The 22,213-nt window shown below is 41.6% G+C and overlaps 1 protein-coding gene across 6 annotated transcripts in view; it reads left to right on the forward strand.

Annotated features, from left to right (window-relative positions):
- Window positions 1-22,213, forward strand: part of large1 (LARGE xylosyl- and glucuronyltransferase 1) — a 402,029-nt gene that overhangs the window by 293,462 nt on the left and 86,354 nt on the right. For all 6 annotated transcript variants that reach the window (XM_059977769.1, XM_059977772.1, XM_059977774.1 and 3 more), the window contains exon 9: window positions 17,285-17,410. In XM_059977769.1, the coding sequence (XP_059833752.1) occupies window positions 17,285-17,410 (126 nt within the window). The remainder of the gene's footprint in view (window positions 1-17,284; window positions 17,411-22,213) is intronic.

Consider the following 22,213-nt stretch of genomic DNA (forward strand, 5'->3'; position numbering starts at 1 on the left):
GTCATTCAGAGAGGAACAAAGGGAGAAGAATATATTAGGAGTGAAGAAGACATGCCAGTGGCTATACTTCATTGGGGTTTGAGGAGATCCAGCAAATTTCTACAGAGTACCATGGAAAAGATTCTGACTTGTTATATAACTGCTGCTATGGAGCCTTGAAGATCAAAAGAGGCTGCAGAGGCTCCATCAGAGGTCCAAGCCTCCCCACCATCAAGAACATCTGCAAATAGCAGGCACTTAAGAAGGTGGCATTCTCCATTAAGGACCTTCACCACCCAGGAGATGACCTCTTCTATCAGGAAGGAGGTCCAGCAGCCTGAAGACCAACACTCACTGATTTAGATTGCATTTTCATTCCCTGTGTCATCAAATTTCTGATCAGTCCATGAATCCATGAACACTGCCTCATTATCCCTCTTTTGCACTTTATTGTTTATTGCAATTTATAGTAACTTTTTATGCCTTGCACTGTACTGCTGCCACAAAACAAGTTTCATGACATATGTCAGTAATAATAAACCAAATTCTGATTCATATTTTAGGAGACGAGGATATATTAGAAGCATATTGTAAAAACAAAATCATCTTTGGTCAGGCAGGTACAGTGGTCTAGAGAAATTCCTCTCTTCTGTCATTTTGTTGGAAGATAAAAGAGTTTAAATTGAATCATTTTACAATTATCACACTATTCTCTACAGCAAATATTTCAACTTAGTGTTTTAAAAGTAAGCTTGCACTTACTATTTTGTGATGATCCTGAAAAACCATTTGCTCAGTGAATTAGTACGTACAAGCTACTTTTATATGCTGGAATCTAACAGGGATGACTGAAATCTAGTTGTTTCGTTGTGAATGGCTATGAATTGTAGGGCATCAGTTTTTATAAACACAGGAGATTCTGCAGACACTGGAAATCTGTGAGCAACACACATAAAATGCTGGAGGAACTCAGCATCTCTGGAGGGGGATTAACAATTAACATTTAAGATCGAGTTTCTTCATCAGGACTGGAGAAATCCTATGAAGGGTTTCCATCTGGAACACGGACTGTTATTGCCCTCCAATGATGCGCCTGACCTGCTGTGTTCCTCCAATATTTTATGTGTGGCGTTTCAATTTTTTTTTCATGTAAGAAAATTATAGGAATTGATCAAACCTGCCCAGTCATTCATGGCTAATCAAACCCAGGCTTTAACTCTTCCTGTCTGTTAGTTCCCCATAGCCCTCAATTGCTGTTTTTTTTCCCCTTAAGAAACCAACCAGCTCAGTACTGGTTTAGAACTGTCAACTGTACCAAGATGATGGTGTGCCACCCAGACGTATCATCATTCCACATGTTAGTACATTAAGGCAGTGAAAAGAAAACAGTGAGTGGATGAGGCCTTCGTCGGTCAGGAATGACCGTGGATGTTGTGTCCGAGGTGAAAAGATACGCAAGCCAAGTCAGTATGATATGGAAAGCAAGCTGCAGCCTCTCCCTCGCAACATATCTGACGTAGCCCAAAGGGTTGACGAGACCAACACAGTTGGGCACGAGCAGCATCACAGGAGTTACCAGTCAGCATTGACCTCAATGTAGGACTACCTAATGGACTCCAGCTCCAGACTTTCCCTCAGGGTTTACTCCCCATGAATGGGCATAGCCACAAGGCAGCAGAGGTTTGAGATCAAAGATTTCCTTCCAGATGAGCCCCATCTGCCCAGTGATTGGTTTTAAGGAGATAATAACCTACCATTGTCCCTTCTCCTGTCAGTAGAAACAGTTCCACCAGGCTTAGTAGCTAAGCCGCACATGAAGAAAACAGAATACTGAGTATAGTATAGTAGAAAATCTACAGTGCATGTAGATAAATGAACTTTAAGTGCCACAACGAGGTTTATTGGACCTTAGTCAATAAGACCATAAGAGAGAGGAACAGAATTAGGCCATTTGACCCATCGAGTCTGCTCTGCCATTCAATCATAGCTGATCCTTTTCTCCCCTCCTCAGCCCTATTCCCCGGCCTTCTCCCTGTAACCTTGATGCCGTGTCCAGTCTAGAGCCTATCAATCTCTGCCTTAAGTACACCCAACAACCCGGCCTCCACAGCTGCCTGTGGTAACAAATTCCACAAGTAGACCACCCTCTGACTAAAAAAAATTTCTCCGCATCTCTGTTTTAAATGGATGCCCCTCTATCCTGAGGCTGTGCCCTGTTGTCCTGGACTCCCCCATCATGGGAAACATCATTTCCACATCTACTCTGTCTAGGCCTTTCAACATTCAAAAGGTTTCAATGAGATAGGAGTGTGAGAGAGTCTGATAACAGTGGGATTGAAACTGCCCTCAGCCAGATGGTTTTGCTCTCATACGGTACATTTGTACTTTCTGTCTATTGGAAAGGGGGAGGGGGAAGAAGAGAGAATGGCCAAGGTGGGAGGGGTCCTCAATTATGCAGTGGGACATGGAAGCAGAGTCAATAGATGCGAGGTTGCTTTGCCTGAGCGATTAGACCGTGCTCACAACCTCTGACAATTGTCACCCCATTGATCCAGCCTGCACAATGCTCCGCAATAGAGAATTCCCAGGATTCAGTGAGAAGCTCATATGCACCTCAGTTTTAAATTGTCCCTGACCTTGTAAGTATGCCCCTTGTTCGAGATCCTTCCATGAGAAGAAATTTGATGATAAATTTGGAATTCAGGATTTACATGAAACTTGGGTGAATTCTTCTGAAGAAAATGAAAGGAGCTGTGTGGAAATCCAGAGTCCTAAGTTAACTCAGCAGAGTTCACCCAAGATTCATGTAAATCCTGAATTCTAAACATATCATCAGTGCAAAGCGGAGTAGTTGATTAAAAATTACTAAACTAATAATCACTTCTGATGCAGATACAAGTTCAAATTCTACATCATCAGTCATGTAAATCAACCTGGAGTTAAAAAGACCAAGATCAGTGATAGAGACCTGAGAAACACTGAATGATCATTAAAAACCTGTCAGGTTGATAACGCCCAACATGTGCCTTTATCTAATCTAGCCTTAGCCATATGATGTGATGATCCAGTAAGCTTGATTAGTCCAAGGACTCTTGAAGATGGTTGATGAACTTAGACCCCCTCCAGTTCGCCTATCAGCCCCGACTAGGAGTTGAGGATGCCATCGTCTACCTGCTGAACCATCTCTACACCCACTTGGACAAGCCGGCGAGCACTGTAAGGGTCATGTTTTTTGACTTCTCCAGTGCGTTCAACACCATCCACCCTGCTCTGCTGGGTGAGAAGTTGACAGTGATGCAGGTGGATGCTTCCCTGGTGTCATGGATTATTGATTACCTGACTAGCAGACCACAGTGCATGTGCTTGCAACACTGTGTGTCAGACAGAGTGGTCAGCAGCACTGGGGCTCCACAGCGGACTGTCCTGTCTCCCTTTCTCTTCACCATCTACACCTCGGACTTCAACTACTGCACAGAGTCTTGCCATCTTCAGAAGTTTTCTGATGACTCTGCCATAGTTGGATGCATCAGCAAGGGAGATGAGGCTGAGTACAGGGCTATGGTGGGAAACTTTGTCACATGGTGCGAGCAGAATCATCTGCAGCTTAATGTGAAAAAGACTTAAGGAGCTGGTGGTGGACCTGAGGAGGGCTGAGGCACCGGTGACCCCTGTTTCCATCCAAGGGGTCAGTGTGGACATGGTGAAGGATTACAAATACCTGGGGATACAAATTGACAATAAACTGGACTGGTCAAAGAACACTGAGGCTGTCTACAAGAAGGGTCAGAGCCGTCTCTACTTCCTGAGGAGACTGAGGTCCTTTAACATCTGCCGGACGATGATGAGGATGTTCTACGAGTCTGTGGTGGCCAGTGCTATCATGTTTGCTGTTGTGTGCTGGGGCAGCATGCTGAGGGTAGCAGACACCAACAGAATCAACAAACTAATTCGTAAGGCCAGTGATGTTGTGGGGGTGGAACTGGACTCTCTGATGTCCAAGTTGCATGCCATCTTGTGCAATGACTCCCATCCACTCCATAATGTACTGGTTAGGCACAGGAGTACGTTCAGCCAGAGACTTATTCCACCGAGATGCAACACTGAGCATCATAGGAAGTCATTCCTGCCTGTGGCCATCAAATTTTACAACTCCTCCCTCAGAGTGTCAGACACCCTGAGCCAATAGGCTGGTCCTGGACTTATTTCCACTTGGCATAGTGTGCTTATTTTTATTTAATTATTTATGGTTTTATATTGCTATATTTCTACACTATTCTTGGTTGGTGCGACTGTAACAAAACCCAATTTCCCTCGGGATCAATAAAGTATGTCTGTCTGTCTGTCTGATAGCCAGATCTCCCAGATGAATGGATATCAAGGAAGCTGGGTCAATTGGCTGCTGTGACTTACCCATGGTGCGGATTGGTGATCAAATTTAGGGAGGTCGATGTGAATTAGAGAGGATACAGAGGAGATCTACTAGGATGCTGCCTTGACTAGAGAACGTGGATAGTTCGAGTGAGCTGAGGCATTTCTCTTTGGAGCAATGATTGAAAAGGTCAACACAACCTTCTGGGTCAAAGAGCCTGTACTGTGCTGTCATGTTCTACGTTCTATAAATGTGCATAAGTTGCAGGGAAAATTGATGGTGATTACAGCATGGTTTTTTAAAGCCAGCTTTTTGATGCTGTGTTCTCTGCCGCCCCACAATCTTGAGCCAGGGAAATAAATATGTCAAAGTGAGGCTGTGCAAGCCACAGAATTTGGCCACTTGCCATGGTTCTGAGGAATCCCCAGAGGAGCCATTAAGAACTACTGAACTTGAAAATGAAATTACAATATGCAGGATGTCCTCACTCCATTCCATCAGTGATCGATAACAATGAAAAGGACCTCGATATTTATGAGAATTTCAGATCTCCCAGGCGTACAGTTTTAGGTGTTTTCCTCTTATCCCGACCCACTTTCAAGTTTCCTCTTTTTTCTCTTTCCCATAATGTGCCTTGAAAGGCTCTTGATAAATATGGATTTTTCTGTCCTCACAGATGTGCGTTTATTGAGATAAAATAAGGCAATTCTGATGAGCATTCAGACTTTGAAGTACATATGCATTTGAAGTATAAACCAGCCGAGGGTTCAGGTGTCACAGAAAGATTTTGTGATCCATTTGCAATGAGGCCCACCATGCACATTTGGTTTGGCATGAAGTTACAGAATACTACAATACAGACACAGGACTGTTGGTGCAACTAGACAGTGTTAAGCTATTATTCTGCTTTAGTCCCATTGATTAGCCCTTGGACCGTAGCTCTCCATACTCCTCCCATCCGTGTACTTATCCACATTTTTCTTAAATATTGAATTTGAAATGGTACCCGTCATTGATCCACACTCTCACCGCCCACAAAGTGAAAGAGTTCTCCTTCGTGCTCGCCTTACATATTTCACCTTTTACCACCAATCCATGAACTCTAGTTCTGATCTTACCCAACCTCAGTGGGGAAAAGCTTGATTGCATTTACCCTATCTATACCCCTCCTAGGCAAGGGTGGTGAGGGTGGACTGCCTCGGGAGGGGTGTGAGATAGGTGGCAGAGGAGCATTGCCAGGGTCGGGGATGGAGCATGTACAGACATACCCAGCCCTGAGACACCAGGTAAAGTCATTTGTTTCAAAACATTTGGTTTATTGATCATTACAGAAAGTCTCTGGTGCTTCCCTCTCCCTCCACTGTCCTTTCCACTTTTCCCAACCATGATTCCCCTCTTCCTTCCTGCCCCCTTCCCATTCTTGAGTCCACAATAGGGGTGAATCTGTGGAATGCTTCACTACGAGCATGTGGAGAGGATGTTTCCTATGGTGGGGGAGTCTAAGACCAGAGAATACTGTCTCAGAGCGGAGGAATCTTCATTTAGAATGGAGATGAGGAATTTCTTCAGCCATAGAGTGGTGAAACTGTGGAATTCATTGCCACAGGCAGCTGTGGAGGCCAGGTCATTGGGTATATTTAAGACAGAGGTTGATAGATTCTTGCTTAGTCAGGGAATGAAGGGATACAGGGAGAAGGCAGGAGATTCAGGCTGAGAAGGAAAATGGATCAGCAATGATGAATTGGCGGAGCAGACGCGATGAGCCTAATTCTCATATATCTGATAGTCTTGAGAGCCATGTCACAATCAGGTTTATCACCACTCAGAGGTGTCATGAAATTTGTTTTTTGCGGCAGCAATGCAGTGCAATACATAAAATTATTACAGTACTGAGGCACCCTCGCTATATACAAGACTTTTGAGCACAGTACTGTACATTTTCCTACTGTAATCTTCTACTTGGTATATCTGTTGTGTCAATCATTCAGAAGATAACCCACCTATTTTCTTCACAGTTCTTTCAAAAAATCAAATTCAGATGCTTCAAATGAAAATAAACGTACATATTCGACAGTAGTAAATCCTCTACGTCATTAAACATATCGTTCCCGTGCTGGTTCTTTGATCTTGAGTGGCTTGCCATCTTGTTTCATTCTGATCGTCCACGAAAAGTCGATTTGCAAACTTATACAAAAAAAAACCTGCCTTGTATACAACTGGATTACAATCCGCAAGTTTTTATGCACATTCTATTTTCTACTTCAAATTAACTCAATATCACATTGTCATTTCCAAACATTACTCAGTAACAACACTACTGAACTTATTTCACACACAAATTATACACTGGGAGCAATAGAAGTTTTAACTCAACAAATTGCTTGGTGTGATTTAACAGAACTAATTCCCGGTTGCATGGTACAGACGTTGGACACTCGTCTCTGCCGATATTGTCTTGTTATAGCTGCTGCTTGTAGTTTCAATAGATCTTTTATCACTATCATCTCTCCTCCAGTTCTTCACCCTGAGGTTTTTAAGTAGGGTAGAGATGCTCACTTTTAACAGTGGAATTAGTTTGATGTTTAATCATTTGCTGTGTTTCTCTCGGTTTCCCATGCTGTGTCATCCACGCTTCCTTCTCACATAGCTTTTTTTTCCAAGTTCTCTTTTTTTTTAAATTTTGGTAAACCTTGTTTTCATCCCTCCACAGGCAGAGCTTTCTAACATTACACCTTTTGGGTTTAATTAACCTTGGTTATAAATGCAATGAAATAGTTTGAATACTTGAATCGTTATATCCCTCCAAAGTAATTGTGATTTATGAAACCTTCAATATCCAGTTGCCATCTTCCAGCAAAAATACAAAGCATCTTTGATTCTCCAGTAATCAAAGATAAGTCTCCCGGAAGATTCAACCATCCCATCTGAAAAGTATTTCATGGATCTCTGAATACAAGCAGCAATGGTTGTGTGGACTAGAATAAAAAGTATGATATTATTAAGTAGGGACTACACTGACTATATGAAAAATATCTTCTGCACATTTTTCCTCCTCAGCTGGGCCCAGGTTGTGCATTCTGGCAAGCTTTGAACCTGGTGGCCGAGCCTGACCATTCCTCTTCTTCAGGGTCAGCGACTTGAAGGCCTGGTTCCCAGCAGTGTGCTCTTCACCGTGAAGAGTTAGAACTTCAAATAAGGAGCCTTGCAGCACAGTAGAAGCCCGTGGGTCCGTGCTGTTGTGCCAATCTCTTAACCTACTGTAAGATCAGTCTCCCCCTTCACTCTGACATAACCCTCCATTTCTTCATCATCTATGAGCCTATTTAAGAGTTTCTAAAATGCCCTTAATGTGTCTACCTCTACCACCGCCCCTGGCAGGGTGTTGCACGCACCCACCACTCTCTGTGTAAGCACTCACTGTAGTTAGTGAACACATAACGACAGATCCTCTTGATCCTTTATTCCATAATATGCCTCCTCATTTCAATGCATCACATTTCAGTGTTAACATTATATGTCCATCCCACTGATCTAATTACATCTTGCTGCACAGTTCCTAATATTGCCCAGTTATACATCATCTGCAGACTTAGAAATTGTGCTTAAGCTCTAAAGTCTCAGCCAATATCTTATGTGAATGTCTGCTGTGGAAAGATGGAGAGAACTAGTACTCTTAGACCATAAAACATAGGAGCAGAATTAGGCCATCTAGCCCATTAAGTCTGTTCCACCATTCAATCATGGCTAATCCTTTATCTCTATTTCCACCTCAACCCCAGTTCCCGGCCTTCTCCCCGTAACCTTTGATGCCATGTCCAATCAAGACCCTATCAATCTCTGCCTTAAATACACCCAATGACCTGGCCGCCTCAGCTGTATGTGACAACATACTCCACAAATTCACCACCCTTTGGCTAAGTGAATCTTCTCTTTGGACCAAAGGAGGATGAGAGCAGACTTGATAGATGTTTATAAGATAATAAGAGACATTGACAGAGTGGGCAGCCAGCACTTTAGCACTGGCTAATACCAGAACTCATCCTTTCAATGTAACTGGAGGAAAGACAAGGGGAGGTATCAGAGGTTGGTACTTTAAACAGAGTGTGATAAGTGCCTGGGTGATACCTGAGGGACATTTAAGAGACTAAGATAGGCACATGAATCAAAGAAAAGTGGAGGGATATAGGAGCAAGGGCTTAGATTGATTGTGGGGTAGGTTTACATAGGTCAGTACAACATTGTGGGCTGAAGGACCTGCATGGTGCTGTGTTCTAGGTCTGTACTATGTTTTTTAGAGAGCAAGTTTGTAAATCTGGCGGGAGCAAAGGATGTTGGGAATGGTGAGGTTCAAGCATCGTGGGAGGGGTGTGGGACAGGTGGCAGAGAAGGGAGTGCCGGGGCAATGGATGGCACTGGTGCAGACACGCCCTGCCCTGAGACACCAGGCAAGGTCATTTGATTCCATACAAATTGGCTTACTGATCATCACAGAATGTCTCTCTGTTACTTCCTGCTCCCTCTCCTCTCCCTTTGCCTTTTCCCAACCATGACTCCCCTCTCCCTACATCCCATCCCACTGTCAGTCCACAATAGAGACCCGTATCAGAATGAGGTTTATCGTCACCCATATATCTCATGAAATTTATAAAGTTACTACAGTACCTTCCAAAAGTCTTATATGTGCCTAAGGTTTTTGCACAGTATTGTACAAGTGTCAACTAGGAGTTATTATTATCTCTGCTTCGACAGCTTCCTCATACACTTCATTTCATATACCAATCACCCTCTAGGTGTAAATTTGCCCCTGATGCCCTATCTTAACTGCTCTGCATCCTGTCAATGTCCCATTGCAACCCACAACAACCATCCACACAATGCATAACTTCATCAATCTTTGCATCATCTGCAAACTAATTAATCTGGCCTTCCACTTACCTCATCCAAGTCATTCATAACAAATCTCAAAAAGCAGAGGTCCCAGGACAGACCCCTGCCGATCACCGCTGGTCGCTGACCCCCAGACAGAATACATTCCATCTGCAGCCACAGTTTGCCGTCTATGGGCAAGCCAGTTCTGCATCCACACAGCCAAGTTTTCCTGATCCCATGCATCCTAACATCCTGAATGAGTGTAAAATGGGGAACTTTATTGGACACATTACTAAAAGCCATTTACACCATGCCTACTACTCTAAATTCATTACGTGCTTTGTCACATCCTCATAGAATTCAGTCAGGCTCATGAGGCATGGTCACAAAGCCATCCTGACCATCTGTAATCAGACTGGACTTCTCCAAATGCTGCTCTCTAAGAATCTGCTCCAAAAATTTGCCCACTGCTGAAGTACAACTCAATGATCTATATGTAATTCCCAGGGTTATCCCTATTCCCTTTCTTGAACAAAGGAATAACATTTGCCTCCCTCCAGACATCTGATATTGCTCCTGTGGCCAGTGAGGACACAAAGATGATCACCAAGGATGCAGCAATTAGTCCCCTTGGTTTCCGTGGTAACCTGAGGTACATCCTGTCCAACCCTGTGGTTTATTTACCCTAATGTTTTTCAAAAATTCTAGCACATCCTCTTTCTTAACATTGACATGTTCTAGCATATCAGCCTGTTCTGGATGATGCTATGGAAGCCATAATGGTGCAAGTGAAAGGTAGCTCTATTATTAAAGGGACCAGATACATTTTAAGTGATTCAGGATGTGCCTCTGTGACGGAAGGAGAATCTGTTTGTGTAAGTGGGGCGGAGAAGAGTGAGAGCTTTTTTAGAGTTGGTGTTTCAGCAATAGATTTGTCTTCTTGATTTCAACATCTGCCAACTTGGGTAGAACAAGGTCAGTATTGAAATAAATCAGAATCAGGTTTATCGTCACTGACAGATGTCATGAATTTTGAGGTTTTGTGGCAGTGACATAGAGCAAGACATAAAAATTACTGCAAGTTACAAAATAAATATAGTGCCAATGATGAATAATGAGACATGGACATTTCAGAAATCCAACGAAGTGATCTGAGAGACTGCTATTGGCAGGATGCCAAGCTCCAAAGGGGTTTTGCCGGGGGGGGGGGGGGGTTGTGGAGAGGAAATCGAATCCAGAGCTTTGAGGTTATTTTTTTCTTTAAAATATGATATTGCCCATTTAAGACAGAGATGAGGTAAAGCTTAAGATAGAAATGTGATGGAATGTTTTTCTCAGAGATATCTTGAATCACTGAAATTTTTTTCCTCAGAGGTGGTAGAAGGCAGGTCTTTGGCTATTAAGACAGTGGTAGAGTGATTCTTGGTAAGGGAGGGAATAAAAGATTATCATAGTTGGCAGGAATGTGGAGGTGAGGTTATAATAAATTAATTTGGGAATATATTTAATGGTGGTGGGGCTAAATGATCGACAGCTTCTAAAGTAAGACTTTAAGGCTTGCAGCAGTTCATGAAATCAGCATGTCTGCTCGCTTAATGTTTTGGACACAAGCAAAGAACTGACTCTAGGCACTTCAAACTCAAGAGATATGATTCATACACAACTCAGTGGGCCATTGATTGGGGAGAATAAAGAAAAACTAGTTCTTGTGTTCTTAGTCTAAAGCTCAAGGATTTCATTCTTGTGGGGCTAGTTAGTGCGTCGTAATCATCCCAAGTTAAAACTGACCTGTCAATCAGAACACACAGGGCTCCTTGAAGGTGAGACACCAGGGAGTGTCAGCTTCCTGAGCGTGGAGAGATGACACACAATGCTTGGTCTCTGTTCACATGACATCATCGAGAAAGTGGCAGGGCCTGAATGGTGGGAGTGTTTGATGATGGATGTTACCTTCTTGAGGGAGCACCTCATGTGGATATTACTGATGGCAGGGAGTGATGTCCCTGTGATGTATTGGGCTGAACTCACAACTCTGCATGCTCCTGCTTGTTCAAATCTGAGTCGGTGCCTGCTACCTACCCAACCAATGCCACTCATTTCTGCCCCCATTGATCCAAACCTACTGCCTGGGTGTAAAAGAGTAAAGCAGTCTCTTGACTTTCACTTTGATTTTCAGAAGCATGGCACGTAATGAAGTATCTCATGGTTGTGGGATGCTCCCCACCAAAATGGCCTTGCTTAGAAATCTGGCTGAAGAAGGTGGTCTTTTTAACATTGCGGCACTCTCTCGGGTGAAGTGTTAAGAGTGTTAGCCTGGCTTGTGTGCATGGTTCAGGACGAGGCCTTGAACCCACAAACTTCAGTTCAAAAATGAGTATCGTGTCCTTGAAGCTAATTGAAGAGTTGACTCACAATGCATGCGCTTACCATTGTAAGAAGTCATGAAGTCTTTCAGCCAATTATTAGATGCCCGATTTTCTGATCCCATTTATCAGCTCCTGGCCTGTAGTCTTCACTGCCATGTTGATTCAGGTGCTTGTCCAGCTACCTAATGAAAGAGAGACAAGCGAATACAGATGGTGGAAGCTGGAGTGACGAACTATCTCCTGGAAGAACTCAGCAGGTCGTACGGTATCTAAAGGAGGAAAAGAAAGGATGAAGCTTTGGGTAAAAATCTGCCTGCACTACCCCTCAGGCAGTTGGTTTGAGATTCCACACAGCCGCCGGGTGAAAAAATTCTTCCTCAGATCTACCCCAATCTTTTTACCACATACCCTAACTCTATGTCCTCCAACATCAAAGTTGAGTTGATAGTAATAAGTATTCGTATGCACAGGTGTAATTAGGGAACTACAGCAGCACCATAGCACGTAGCAATAGAAAAGCAGAATTCTCAGGGAAAAAAAATTGCATTTAACATAAATTATACAAAATTTTCACAAGAAAGAACAAAATTAGAATAAGGAAAAAAAGAACTAAGTCTATTTAGTGCAAAGTGATCATTCTGTTGCTATACTGAGGCAGTGATTAGGGTTGTGCCAGTCAGTTCAAGAACTGAGTGGTTGAATGAAAGAAGCTGTTTTGAACCTGACGGTGGATGGTTTCTGCACCTCCGAGCGGTGCGAAAATGGCATGGCTTGGATGGTGGGTTCCTTGATGATGGGCGTTGTCATCTTGAGGCAATGCCTCATGTAAATAGCAAAGATGGGGAGGAATGTGCCTTTGAGCCAGTGGGCTGAATCCACTAATCTGCAATTTCTTTCATGTTCCTGTGCATTCAAATGGAGTTGTTTGCTACTGTCTGCCCTCTCAATGCCCCTCATTTCTGCCCCTGTTGATCTGGACCACCTGCCTGGGCAGGAAAGGAAAAAAGAAATTCCTGATTTACACTTCAATTTTCAGAAGCGTGGCACGTAGCGAAGTATCCTGCAGGGAGTGCAGTGAAATCTGTAATTGTGCGCTCCTCCCATGCACTGAACTATTTTGGTGGCTATCAGATCAAATCCTGTAGTCACTGCCTCTTGTTACCCACCGTCTCCCCACTTGAAAGTCGGATTTGTCACAGCCACAGCGATTAGAAAAATGAGGCTGTATGACTTGCAGTAGTTCATTAAATTTGCATGTCTGCTCTCTTAATGTTTTGGGCCCAGAAAAAGAACAGGCTTCAGGCACTTTTAAGTCAGGAGTTATGAATCATCCACTACTGAGTGGGCCATCGATTACGGAAGATGAAGAAAAAATAGTTCCCTGTGCTCTGAGTGGAGTTAATCTAAAATTCAAACATTTCATTCTTGTGGTACTAGTCAGCATTAGAAATCTCCCCAAGGAAAACAAACTGACTTGCCAGTCGGAGCACACAGGTCTCCGTGAAGGTGAGACACCAGGGAATGACAGCTTCCTGAGGTTGAGAGTTGACACACAGCAGTTGGTGTACTGATGTTCCCCAAGTTGGGGGATCTTTAAAGCATTGTCTCTGAGGGAATGAGATGAGACAGACTCTAATGCCGCATAGGAGACGGGTGTGATGGGGCAGCCAAATGCAGTGAACTTGGGTATCTGGGTAGCAGTGCAGATGACAGACTAGTGGTTAAACTGAAGCACTGTGTAGTGGGGGAGTGTTAAATGACTCGGCTTTGAGTACACGAGCAGTCACGGAGAAAGTGTGCTGAACTCTGTGGCCCTACTGTTATTACAGAATATAATCACAAGCTTGTATTGATGCTGCCGTTCATGGCTCACTGCCCATCTGCAGTGTCCTGCTTGACTTATCACAGGAAGGGTATCATTGATCTTGAGGTCGAAGGATTAAAGATTATTCCAGGTATCAGCAATTACATTTGCAGAGAAAGATTTAGGAAATTGGCCTTATAATATTTACTTGCATCACAGCAGTTGTTGAACATCAAAGGTAATTTATTGGCTTTGAAGCTCATTCTACGTGAGTGGTAACGCACCAGAAAAATGTTTTGTTGGCTGTCTGGCTGGTCTGTCAACTGTCTCGCACTTCCTGTCCCTCAATTTCATGCATTCTCGCTCTCTCTCGCACGCACACTCACTCTGTCTCTCTTACACTCTGCACTCTCTCATTGTCTCTCCCTCTTGCACTCACTCTCTCTGGTCCTCTTGCTCTCTTGTTCTCTCTCCCTCTTCCCCCTCTCTCAGCTTCATGCTCTGTCACTCTGGCTCCACGGTCGCTACTCTTCCCACTCTGCCCTCCACACTCCCCCCCACACTCTAGCTCTGCCTCTCTCCACCCGCCCCACACTTTGTCTGACTATCCATTTCATCATCCCGCCATCCCTTGATTTTGGATGAATTAGCAGGGCAATTAGTGAAATTCATTCAGCATTCAATGAAACTCTTAGTTAGAGTTAAACACACATAAAATGCTGGTGCAACGCAGCAGGCCAGGCAGCATCTATAGGAAGAAGTACAGTTGACATTTCAGGCTGAGACGCTTTGTCAGGAATCCTGATGAGGGGTCTCAGCCCGAAACATCGACTGTATTACTTCCTATAGATGCTGCCTGGACTGCTGTGTTCCACCAGTATTTTGTGTGTGTTGCTTGAATTTCCAGCGTCTGCAGATTTCCTCGTGTTTACCAATTAGCGTAGGTGGTTCTAAGGCCACTCTTGCAAACAAATTTGTTACGGTTAATGCTGACTCTTTTACAAAAGTAAAACTTTTTTCTGTAATATTTGTCCTGCAAACTGAAAGTAGGCAACGAAACAATTAAACAAACGTGAAGTTTAGTTATTTTGGCAGCACAATTTCATCTGACAGTTAACCTGATGTTGAAATTAAGAGGATGATTGGGGTCGCTGAATGTAAGTGAGCAAGATGCTACAGAGTAACATAATTTCTATGGGCACGAAATTCAGAATGTTGTAGTGATATGTTCATTCCACACTAACAAATGGAAACGAATGCTGGACAATGTCAGAACAAAATGAGGGAAGACTCGAAGCTGTAGAAATGTGGTTTTTGAGAACAATGATGAAAATACCATGGAAGGACAGAGTAATAAACAAGGAAATGTTGCAAAAAGCCGGAATAAGAAGAGAGTTGACAGACAGACAGACATACTTTATTGATCCCGAGGGAAATCGGGTTTCGTTACAGCCGCACCAACCAAGAATAGAATAGATATCATCAATCGGGAAATGGCAGCTGGAATTTCTGGGACATATCCTGAGGAAAGAGAAACTGAAACATGTTACAGTGACAGGAAAAACTGGTGAAAGAAAGTTGTGGTCAACAGCGCATGACATTCATAAGTTACTTTAAGGAATGGACAGGCAAAAGTTTTGAAGAGCTTATTGGAACTTCTCAGATTAAAAGAAGATGGAAGACCCTGGTCGCCCAGGTCATAGGACACAGCTCATAATGATGATTACTGTTGACCTGGCAGTGTCTATGGGAAAAGTAGAGGTGATGTTTCTGGTCGAGCACCCATCATCAAGTGAATAACAACACACTATTTAAGAAAGAAAAGCCAATCAACCACTCGTTTACTCTCCCATATCAATTAAATCATAGTTGATTCATATAGAGCAATATAGCTCAGTCCAGGCCCTACGGCCCATGTTGTTGAGCTGACCCTACGACCTACTCTTAAGATCAAATTAATGCTTCTTTCCCACATGGCCCTCCATTTTTCTTTCATCCATGTACATATCTCAGAAACTTGAATCTTCCGAGTCTATCTGCCTCTACTACCACATCTGGCAAGGCATCCACAAATCAACCAGCCTCTGTGTTTTTTAAAAAAACAAGCTACCTCTGACATCCTCCCCTACACATTCCTCCAACTGCCTAAAAATTATGCCCTCTCATATGAGCCCTTTAGGCCTTGGGTGAGATAAGGTGCTGGCTGTCCACTCTGTGCCTCATCATCATCTGCAAGGACGCCTCTCATCCTCCTTCATTCCAACACGAAAAACCCAAACTCAGCCAACCTTGCCTCATTGTACATGCTCTCTAATCCGGGCAACATCCTGCTGAATCTCTTCTGCATCATCCCTAAAGCGTTCACATCTTCCTTATAATGAGGCAACCAGAGTTAAACATTGACATTGATACATCCTCAATACTTATTTCTGATTTTCCCTCCTTACCTCTTGACTACCTTGTGATTAAAATGACTGACAGCTTCCACCTCAAATATATTCAGTGACTCCCCTTGACGGTTCTCTGGAGTAGGAATTCCAAACCTTTTGAAAGAAGAGAATCCTCCTCCTCTCCAAGTGAAATAATTGACCCATTATTCTGAAACTGTCCACCCCACTCCCCTTTGATTCTAGACACTCCCACTAGGGGAAACACCTTAAAAGCCATGGAGCTAAAAGCATGGAAACAGGCCCTTAAACTGGTGCATGATCACCACAACATCCTCCCTGCTAGTCCCAGATGCCTGTGTTCAGTCCATAAATCTCTGAGCCTGTCATCTCCACGTACCTATCCAAGTGCCTCTTAATTGCAATTCTATCCCCCTCAACCATTTCCTCTGGTAGCTCATTCCAAGTACTCGGTACTGTGGTAATTTTATGTACTGCTCAGCACTGCTGCCACTCCCCGCCACTCCAACACTCCTTCTCTGCCACCTGTCCCACACCCTTCCCAAGGCGCACCATCCTCATCATTCCCAACATCCACTGGATTTGCAAACTCATTTTCCACTTCACGTTGACAAAAACAGTACTGTGCAAAAGTCTTTGGCACCCTAGCTGTATATATGTGCCTAACACCTTTGCACGGTACCCGAGATTATCTCTTGGGTCTCCTTTAAATCTCTGTCCTCTTATATTGTATCTATGCTCTCTAGTTTTGGACTCCTGAGCCCTGGGGGAATAAAGACTCAGACCATCCGCCTTATCAAAGAACGAGGACCTACTTACATTTGTTAGATACACTTGCATGTATTGGGAATTTGCCATGGTGTGTTGGTCAGCGCACAACATACAACAAAGAACAATTCAAAACTAATAAAGAATTTTATAAAGTAATTATATATAATTTTTTAAAACCCTCATGATTTCATAAACTGCTATGAGGTCACCCTTCATTGTCCTCTGTCCAAGGAATATAGATCCTACATGGCCAACCTTTTCCCTCAGAATCTTTAATACTTCAATGAGAACACCACTCACTCCAGTCAGTATAGCCGCAACCTGTTTGACTTTCAAATGTTGACTCTTCGTCCCGTTAATTAACCTGGTGAACTTTCTTGGCACGATGTCCAGTGAAAATATACCTTGCCTTAAACGGGAAGCCAGAGCTGTGCACAGATCTCACCTGCGCTGTATCAAAGCCCTTCATATCCCTCGCAAGAAAAGCCAGAATACGACCAGCTATCCTAATTGCTTAGTTATCTGTATGCTAATTTATGATTATCGATAAAATCCTTAGGTCAGATAGAAAATGAAGTAATTTTTGTAATGAATGGAATGTCAATATATACGTTTGAGCCTTTGGATTCTTATATGTTAGCAATACATTTTCAGGTCTTTGCCAATGTTCTTGCTCCCTCCTTCACTAATTCCAGCTTCTTTCCCTCACCCTTTGCAGGATATTTTTAATGCCGTCATCAAGCAGAATCCCTTCCTGGTGTACCAGCTTCCATGCTTCTGGAATGTTCAGCTTTCGGATCACACCCGCTCTGAGCAGTGCTACAAGGATGTGTCAGATCTCAAGGTAAGGCCTATTATTTGAGGCTGGAGGCGAAGAGAGACTCTCCCAAAAGCAGATCGGATTGCCAGAAAGTCGAGGCCTCACTGGGATGTTGTCTTACTCCTTTATGAATGTAAATCAGGCGTCCAAGCAAAATTTCAACTGATAGTCTAATACAGCAAGATCAAAGTTCTGTAGAAATAATCTTTCTAGAATAAGGCCATATTCTACCTTCTGCATTACCGAAGTTTGGCGTGACTGCTCCACACAAATTCCAGAGGCATTTTGCTTAAGCTTTTTAGAACAGGAGATCCCAACCTGGGGTCCACGTACCCCTCAAGTTAATGGTAAAGGTCCAACCTTTCCACGCCTCACCTTCCACAAGTAAGTCTCTTCCCTCGCCATTCTTTATATTGCTAACCAAGACATCCAATTGAAGAAAGTTGAGAATCTATTTTGGTTGACATGAGCCAGGAATTTGGAGCTAAGCTGTAAAGTTTGCAGGGCCATGTGAAAGCCAGAGGTCATTACAGAACAGTGTGTTCGTCTGTCCAATTTGTGATGCACAGTCGTCCATTACTATGTCTGCTTTTTGAAAGAAGTAACTGGTTACAGCCACTCCTTGATTAACAAGACATCAGGTGAATCATGGTGATTAGATTATTGGAAATATGGGGAGAATAAAAAAATTCAAAAACGGGATTAATATAGAGTTAATATAAATTGATGGCTGGTAGTGTAGTGACATCTGCAGCGGACTTTGAGGTGACTGGTGCCGGGTTCGAATCCAGCCAGCTTCTTGCACACTTTCCATCTGTGCTGGGTTGAACGTCCAGCTAGCAACTCAGACTCATTTTTTAAAAAAAGACAAAAATGCTAAGGAAACAGCAAGGTTGCAGCCCAATGCACCACAAGGTGCAGAAAGGAACAACGATGTAATTGATGGTTGATGTTTTCCATAGACTTGATGGGCCAGAGGGCTTGTTCCTGTCTTGTATGCCAATGTGACTGTGAATTTGGAGAAAATTATTTCAAGATTGAGTAAGGCGCAGTTGAGTCTGATATTTCTTGACGTCCACTAACATTCCTTCTGCAGAAGAGTCGGTCAGTGGGTGGGATCACTGTCTGGACCTTTCTTGGATGTCCTTGCCAGATGCTGAGAGGGCAGTGTGAGCCTAACTGCTGTAGAAGGTGCAGCTCACTAACTGGCACATAAAGTGTGTTCCAATTCCACCCCGAGGTTCATTAGTACTTTCTCCTGAGATTTATGGAATTGAAGGCTCTGTAGGCTCTGTCCGATTTAATGTTGCTGTGACCCATAGTTTTGTTGGAGTAAAGTTGATCACTAATATTCCCTTAACAGCTTCACACCTAAAAACAGAAAGGGCAATAACATCACATCTCATTCTGATTAATCTTCTGCCCCTGCTCTTTGACCTTCTGGTGAACACTGGGCAAGCATTACACCTTAAAGACAATATCGCCTGGCAAAGAACTTTACAACAGGCACCACACTCTCAGGACTGATGAAGGGTCGACTGTACTTCTTCCTACAGATGCTGCCTGGCCTGCTGCGTTCCACCAGCATTTGCATTTCTTGGCATCACATTTACATCATAAATGCTTGAATTTCAAGCATCTGCAGATTTCCTTGTGTTTACAATTTTTATTTTAATTCTTACTGCATAATTTTACCTTGTCTATGCAGCTGCCAAGTTTGAGTTTAGTAATTGTGGCTGCCAGCCATCCACAAAGTGATAACTTGCCTCTTTGCCAAAGTTGACTTCAAATTTGTTCCATTTTGAGGTGTTAGCAAAGGTTGTGTGTGGGGGGGGGATGGGTAGGAAGGAAGGAGTGTCAGACATTTTCCCCTGAGATTGAGTAAGAAAAAAATCTCCAGGGCCTTGTGGAAAACCACAGGTCATTGTAAAATTGTGTATTGGTCTATCCAATTGGTCCAATACTGTGTCTGCTCTGCTCATTGAAACAAATAACCAATTAGAGCCTCACTTTGACGAACAGGTGACTGAATAAATATGCTTGGGGGGGGTGAATAATTTTAAAATTTCTTTGTATTTACTCCCCAACTTTCTTTGCATTGTAAATCAACTTGACTACATTTTATTCCTGCCTTTTATCTAAGTCATTAATATGTTTTGCAAATTGTTGAAATCACAACAGTGATGCCTGAGGCAGCCCACAATTCTAGTTTTCCAAACGTGTAAATGGCCATTTTATCCCTGCTCTGTTAGGTGCGTGTTAGCCAATCATCTATCAGTGCTCATTTGTTACCCTAGGGTCTTCAAACTTGGTTCATGCAATTGGATTGGCCAATATCAATAGATTGCAGAAAGGTGGCCACAGGCAGGAATTTTCACACAAATATATATATTTTTTAAACTTTTTTTATTGTTTTCAAATAATTACAGAAAGAAAAAGAAAATATGTAAAAAGATATATATACCCTTCCCCCTCCCCTTAACCCCTCCCCCCTAACATCCCTATAGAAAAAAAAAGAAAGAGTGCCTGGATATCAGAAGATCCCCACATGCTCCATGGAGTTCATAATAGCTTTAATATGTATATTTATTTCTTTCCCCAAATAACCAATTATTTTATCTTCGGAGCACCTATATATTTAATCCTGTCTTTTGTAAATAAGGGCGCCAAATTTTCAAAAATGGTTCATATTTATCTCTTAAATTATCAGTAATTTTTTCAAGTGGAATACAGCTGTAAATTTCATTCTTCCAACGATCTATACTTAAGTATGCATCCGATTTCCAAGTAACTGCAATAGACTTTTTGGCTACAGCCAGTGCAATTTTTATAAATTCTTTCTGATATTTATTCAATTTGGGTTTCAATTTTATCCCTTCAATATCACCTAATAAAAATAATATTGGATCATGTGGAAGTTGTGTTCCAATAATTTGTTCCAATAAAACTCTTAAATTTGTCCAAAAAGGTTGAATTTTAGAACAAGTAGAATGTAAAAAAGTACCGATTTCTTGGTTACATCGGAAACACTGATTGGATAAATTTGGGTTTAATTTATTTATTTTTTGTGGTGTAATATATAATTGATGTAAAAAATTATATTGCACTAATCTTAACCGGACATTTATTGTATTTGTCATACTATCAAGACATAGTCTTGACCAATTTGTTTCTTCAATTTTAATATTCAAGTCACTTTCCCATTTTTGTCTTGACTTACGGACTCCTTGTTTAATTGCCTGTTTTTGAATCAAGCTATACATACAAGAAATAAATTTTTTAGTCTTTCCTTTTTGAATTAAAGTTTCTATTTCATTAGATTTTAGGCAATAACATTGTTTGACCTAATTTTTCTCTTAAATAAGCCCTTAATTGGAAGTGACAAAAAAGACTGTTGTTTGATACTTTATATTTATTCTTTAATTGATCAAATGACATTAATATACCTCCTTCAAAACAATCTCCTATATATCTAATCCCTTTTTGAAACCAATTATATAAAAGTTGATTATCCATTGTAAAAGGAATAAGTCTATTTTGAATTAAAGATCTCTTTGCTAATAAAGATTTCTTTGTCTCATCATCAACATTTATCTTATTCCATAAGTCAATCAAATGTTTTAATATAGGAGATTCTTTCTTTTCCCGTATCCATTTAGATTCCCATTTATATATAAAATCTTCTGGTGTATTTTCTCCTATTTTATCTAGTTCTATTCTAATCCATGCCGGTCTATCTCTCTCAAAAAAAGATGCAATAAATCTAAGTCGATTTGCTTTATAATAATTCTTAAAATTTGGAAGTTGTAGCTCTCCTAGATCAAATTTCCATGTCAATTTTTCCAACAATATTCTTGACATCTTACCTTTCCAAAGAAACTTCCTCACATATTTATTTAACTCTTGAAAAAACTTCTGGGGTAGTTGTATTGGTAGTGATTGAAATAAGTATTGTAGTCTAGGGAATATATTAATTTTTATGTTATTTACTCTACTTACTAATGTTATTGGTAATACCATCCATTTATCAAGATCATCTTGAATTTTTTTCAATAATGGTAAGTAATTTAATTTATATAAGTTCTTTATATCATTGTCAACTCTTATACCTAAATATTTTATACCATTTGCCGGCCATCTAAATTGAGTTACTAATCGACATTGACTATAATCTCCTTTAGTAAGAGGTAAAATTTCACTTTTATCCCAATTTATTTTATACCCTGATATTTTCCCATATTCTTCTAATCTATAGGATAATTTACGCAACAAGTGCAATGGGTTTGTTAAATAAAGCAGAACATCATCAGCAAATAAGTTAATCTTGTATTCTTCCTGATTAACTCTGAAACCCTTAATATCTGGGTCCATTCTAATTAATTCAGCTAATGGTTCTATCGCCAACACAAATAAAGCAGGTGATAATGGACAACCTTGCCTAGTTGACCTTGTTAACTGAAATGGTGTTGAAATTTGACCATTTGTCACTACTTTAGCTTTGGGATTAGTATTTAAGGTTTTAATCCATTTTATAAAAGATACTCCTAATCCATATTTTTCCAATACCTTAAATAAAAAATCCCGTTCCAATCTATCAAATGCTTTTTCTGCATCTAAAGCTACTGCCACACTCATTTCCTCCCTCTTTTGTGCCAAATGAATTATACTAAATAACCAAGTTACATTATCTGCCGATTGTCTATTTTTAATAAATCCTGTTTGATCCATATGTACTAATTTTGGTAAGTATTTAGATAATCTGTTAGATAAGATTTTTGCTATTATTTTATAATCAGCGTTTAATAAAGAAATAGGTCTATATGATGC

Source organism: Hypanus sabinus, chromosome 8, assembly GCF_030144855.1.
Source record: "Hypanus sabinus isolate sHypSab1 chromosome 8, sHypSab1.hap1, whole genome shotgun sequence".
Classification (NCBI taxonomy): Eukaryota; Metazoa; Chordata; class Chondrichthyes; order Myliobatiformes; family Dasyatidae; genus Hypanus; species Hypanus sabinus.